At 39.5% G+C, this 5,422-nt stretch overlaps 1 protein-coding gene across 2 annotated transcripts in view; it reads left to right on the top strand.

Annotated features, from left to right (window-relative positions):
- Positions 1-5,422, top strand: part of ptprb (protein tyrosine phosphatase receptor type b) — a 32,945-nt gene that overhangs the window by 9,241 nt on the left and 18,282 nt on the right. For both annotated transcript variants that reach the window (XM_008400844.2, XM_008400845.2), the window contains 8 exons: positions 628-765; positions 1,732-1,872; positions 1,940-2,197; positions 2,279-2,545; positions 3,053-3,169; positions 3,247-3,393; positions 3,477-3,594; positions 4,207-4,352. In XM_008400844.2, the coding sequence (XP_008399066.1) occupies positions 628-765; positions 1,732-1,872; positions 1,940-2,197; positions 2,279-2,545; positions 3,053-3,169; positions 3,247-3,393; positions 3,477-3,594; positions 4,207-4,352 (1,332 nt within the window). The remainder of the gene's footprint in view (positions 1-627; positions 766-1,731; positions 1,873-1,939; positions 2,198-2,278; positions 2,546-3,052; positions 3,170-3,246; positions 3,394-3,476; positions 3,595-4,206; positions 4,353-5,422) is intronic.

Below are 5,422 nucleotides of genomic sequence, written 5' to 3' on the forward strand. Positions count from 1 at the left end.
CATCCGTCCATCCATCCATCCATCCATCCATCCATCCATCCATCCATCCATCCATCCATCCATCCATCCATCCATCCATCCATCCATCCATCCATTTTCCATTTCATTTATAAACTTTGAACTCAATCTGTTGAAACTAAAATTCAATCTAAAAGTTGTTTTCTTCAAACTTCTTTGGGATTTTTCCCCAGTTGGATTAGAAATGTGAGCAGATTGTCTTTATGTGAAGCTTCTGGTGCCAATAAGCTTAAAACCGGTTCTGTAAACTGTCTGTTTGGTGTCGAAGCTTTTTGTCGTAAACAGCTGGACTTCCTTTGAAGGTTTTTTTTTTATCTGTTTTGGATGTAAAGTCCAGGAATATTTCTGCAGGAAGAGCATCTGTCTCCTCACAGGGTGACTCGGTAAAAAAACAAAAAAACGTCTCGACCCATTTCAGAGTTCTGGTTTGTTTTCCCACCAGTTCTGTCTCTGAGGACTGATGGGTGTGTGTTTGTGCCAATCTTATCAGGATGAGACAAATCTGCTTCTCCGGTTTTTTGTAGCTGAGGCTTTAGATCTGAGGTGTGTGTGCACTGTAAAAGCTGATTTAATGTGTTTTCTGATGGTTTCTGTGTTTTGTTGCATCAGGGCCGTCAGCCGTGGTCGGCCTGGCTGTGACCTCCAGGACCTGCAGCAGCCTGGGCCTTTCCTGGCAGGCCGGCCCAGGCAGGACACAGCGCTTCAGGCTGCAGCTGCGGGAAAAGGCCCAGGGCTCCAATCAGTCCGGTACGTTTACAATTCACAGAGTTTTAGAAAGTTAACTTTTCATTTGTCTGCACTATAAATCAATTTGATCAATTAATCGAATTTATGGTTTTCGAAGATACATTTTTTGATAAAGCATTTCTTTTCATCAGTGCATTATTCCTGAGGGTTTCCATAGTTCAGAGTGATGTCAGCGCCCACGGCGGCCATCTTGTTTAACAAGCATTTTGCATTTCTATTTATTTACGCTTTGATTTCAGATCAACTCTACGACTGAATATCAGCGCCAGGCTACGATGCTTTTGTAAATTATGAGAATAAAGTCAGAATATTTCAAGAATACAGTCACACGAAAATAAAGTTGAATTAATAGAGGAATAAAGTCATATTAGCAGAATAAAGTTTGAATTTTATAAGAACTCCAACACAAAAAAAGACAAAAATTTAAAACGAGGAATGTTGAGAAGTTTTAGAAATACTTTATTTTTTAACATATTAGTATCAAATTATTATCAGTGGCAGAACTTTAAACAATACAAACAATCATGCAAACAATTGAGTCTATTTTGAAGAAAAAAAATACAAAATTAGCTTTTTTTATCATAAAATTTTTTTGTAACTAAGATTGTTTCTTATAAAATATAATTTTGTTTTTGCTTCTGTTGTAACAATATTCTTGTTAGGAATCTAAAATTCTCTGATATTCAGACTCTTTCTGTCTGATTGAGATAAATTATTAATTTTTAAAAATATTTATTTGTTTTTTAGAAAAGAAAGTGAACAACAGCAAAAAATTTATTTCACTCGTATATGGTATAAAAAATTTTTAGATTTATTTTGAAGCCATAATTTTTGAGCTAATACTCAAAAAATATGGGAATAAACTAGAATGTATAAATAATAAACCACGGAGAAGAAAACTGAATTGTGCTTCTCTACCAGGACAAACGAGCAGCTTCAGGGTCATGTAACTGTTTGTATCTCCAGATCTGCTGAAGAATGAGACTTTAGGAAGCACGACGACGCGGCACACGCTCAATGGCCTGACGCCAGGGCGCCTGTACGTCGTTACCATGGTGACGGAGGCTGGCGGCCTGCAGAGCAGCAGGACGGTCGAGGCTCAGACAGGTAACCCGATCAGAAACGGAGCGACGTGAATGAAAGAGAAGGTTTTAATGCTGCTTTCCCTCATCAGCGCCCGCCGCCATTTCCAACGTCACCTCGGAAAACAACGGCACCAGCCTCCGGTTGTCGTGGCAACGTCCTGAAGGCGACGTGGACGCCGTGGTCGTCACCTTCTTCGACAACAACACAATAATCCAGGAAACGACTCAGCTTGGAAACGCCACCGAGGTCGCCGCCTACCAGCTCACCCCCGGCTCGGCCTATCAGGTGGAAGTGATGTCAGTCAGCGGCTCTCTGACGAACCAATCAAAACTCGCCGTCAGGACAGGTGAGAAAAAACTGAGCCAAACTCTTTATGTTTGTTTTTTATTCCTTCTTCATCTTCATCCTGTTTCTGTTCGACCTTCAGCTCCGGCGGCGGCGTCACGCCTCCAGCTGTCTCCTTCTTCCGATGGCGGCCTTCTGCTAACGTGGGCGCCCCCCGCTGGCCGCTGGGAGAACTACAGGGTTTTCCTGTTAGACGGCGCGCAGCAGCTGGTTGACACCGCACTGGGCCGGGATGCAGTGAACTTTAGCTTCCCGGGGACAGAACTGACGCCTGGCAGGCGGTACCGAGCCACACTGAGAGTGGAGAGCGGAGGACTGGCGGCCGAGAGCGGCTGTGACGGGTCAACAGGTCAGACATTAAATTTACTTATTTATTATGAACAGACCCTAAAAAGTAGTAAGAGAAACACTCATGGCAATTGGATGGAAGAGAATTAGGGTTGCTGAAGAAAAAAAAATCATTATATTTGATTTTTTTTTTAAATAGATTTGCATGTTCAGGGTTCCCCCAGAGTATTTCAAGCCTGGCGGGTCACCAGGCTTTGCTTGCACCCCCAACAGGCTAAACACTTATTTTTATGTTTCCCTTTTTTCAGACTTCATAGTCGGTGTTTGTATTTTTAAAGATGTCTTCCAATAACACATAATTACCCAGTGTTACTTAAAATTTTTTTTTTTAACTCTAAAACAGTGTGTCGCTGGATGACTGCCGTGTTTTTGAGTTTATTGCAGTTTCCAAATATTATGAATTTTTCCGATAATTTATTTGAACCAGTATTTTAGTTGCAAAATATTGTTTTTGCAAACCTCATCAACGTGTTGACCTTTATCTAATGTGGGTAAAACTCGCCTGCAGCTCCTGCTCCGGTGGTAGATCTCCACATTCGCCACTCGGATGAGACGTTGCTCAGCGCCATGTGGAACCACGCCCCTTCTGGGTCACGTGACGACTACTTCCTCACCATTCGCCATGGTAACGCCAAATCCCTGCTAGAGATAGATGAAGGCTTTTCAGCTCGGATGGTTTTTATAATTGCCGTCATCTTCCAGGTGACTCCATTGTGGACACGCGCCAGGTGGAGCCGAACATGAGGGAGTGCACGTTCAACGTACTCACACCTGGACGGCAGTACGTCGTCACCGTGACAACGAGGAGCGGGAATCTGAATACATCTGTATCAGTGGAGGGAAGGACAGGTGTGTCAACAATCCTGTTTTGTTGAGGTGATTAAACAAATGTAGTTGTAGTTTTGCTAAGATGAATGTTGGTGGTGCTTCAGCTCCGATGGCGCTGAGTACGATCAGCCTGAGCAGCTCGGGAGTGGACAGCCTCCAGGTGACCTGGAAGAAACCACCAGGGGACGTGGATTCGTACAACCTGACTCTGCTGCAGAACAAGTACGTAATTATGAGTAAACTTTACTTTCTGAAGTTTCTTGGGTGTAACGTTTGACACATTACAACCACAAACTTTGACATATTTCTTTGGGATTTCGCCTCAGAAATTGATACACATGATCACAAGACTGTGAAATGGAGGAAAAATGAAGTTTTCAAATTTAAAAAAAAATAAACGCAGATGGGAACAGCTAGCTAAAATGTTAGTTGCGCTGACGATAAAACACTAATCACAAATATTAGTGCCACTAACAATAAAGCGCTAAGCCAACACGTTATTAAGCAAAGGCTAATGTTATAGCACTATACCAACACTGTATTAAGCGTAAGCTAATGCTAAAGCGCTAACCGTAATCCATATTATATCTGCCCTTGAAAGACCCTCAAACACCAATTTAATTTTGACATTATAGTTTAAATGTACTACAATGAGGTGACGCTCATTTTGCTAAACATTTCTGTTTTATTTGTAGAAAACATTGAAAATCATGAATTATGTTTATTCAGTAAAAATCCACTAATTTCTGTTAATCCCATGAAATCCCAGTAAAATACATTGAAACCATTTTTTTTTCCGAAAACACTTCAAACTCCACTCTTCTGGTCCTGCAGTGTTGTGGTCCAGAACCACAGCGTTCCAGCTGGTTCTAACTCTTTGGTTCTGACCGGTTTGACGCCTGGCGCCCTCTACAGGCTGCAGGCTGCCACTATCAGCGGGGAGTTTCAGTCTAAACCAATCAGTCTGGAGGCTCGAACAGGTGAGTTTACGCCGTTCTACATGGTTTGGTGTGCTTGAAAAAAAACCAGAGGCTGTTTTCTGCACAGGGAAACTTATTGTTCAGAACCGCTAATGACAAACAAACACACAGTGGTTTATGTAACCGAGTCTGCTTGGCAGTCAGTTGGGATCTTATTGTGTAGAAACAAAATCCCCATCCAGCTTTTTTCCCAGCGAACACAATCAGCGGCCAAAACAGGAAACCCAACAATCAACAGAGCAGGAATGTTCGAACATTACGATTGTGACCAAAGCGCGGCTGTTCGGAAAATAAATCTTTACAATAATAATTACCAGAATTTTAGTTTAGCTTTTAGGTTTAGTTTAGCAGAAATTGCTTCTTTTTCAAGAATTCTTTGTCAGGAATTATTTAGAGTGAAATATTTCCCTTTGAATTTAAATTAAATTTCAAATTGAATTTGAATATTTACTAATAAAACTCGTGTACATTAGCTCTATGTTTAAAGAAAAATATTAAATTTTTATTTTGTTTTACAATGTTGTTGTTATATTCTGCATTTTATTTCAGGTACAAAATATTCAGAATAAGGCCAGGAAGAGAAAAATATTTTTTTAATTACAACAATTATAATAAAATTGTATAAATTTGAATGAAAAAAATTTAAAAATGACTTTTTTTCCAGTAGACTTTTAAAAAATAAATATATTTAAATAAAGTCCATTATTGTAGCTCAATTTTAAGACTTCCTGATGCATCTGCTGCATAGAAAAAATATATTTGTATACTTTTATTATTACGCTTAAAGAAATGAAGTTAAATTTAAACTAATAAACATAATTTGTAAATATTTATATATATGTGTATGTATGTGTATGTATGTTTATATATATTTGTGCACACACACATGAATGTGAATGCCTCAGCTTGTTTGCATTTCTTCAAATTAAAAATACAGATTTGAATGGATTTTGTGTGAAAACAGGACCCTAATTTAACTTAAATTTAAATTACACTATTTTATTTTAGTTTTTAGGTGAGTTAAGTGGAACATTTATGTTTTATAGAAAATGGCATCAGAAAATCCTGCA

This window comes from Poecilia reticulata, linkage group LG23, assembly GCF_000633615.1.
Source record: "Poecilia reticulata strain Guanapo linkage group LG23, Guppy_female_1.0+MT, whole genome shotgun sequence".
Lineage (NCBI taxonomy): Eukaryota > Metazoa > Chordata > Actinopteri > Cyprinodontiformes > Poeciliidae > Poecilia > Poecilia reticulata.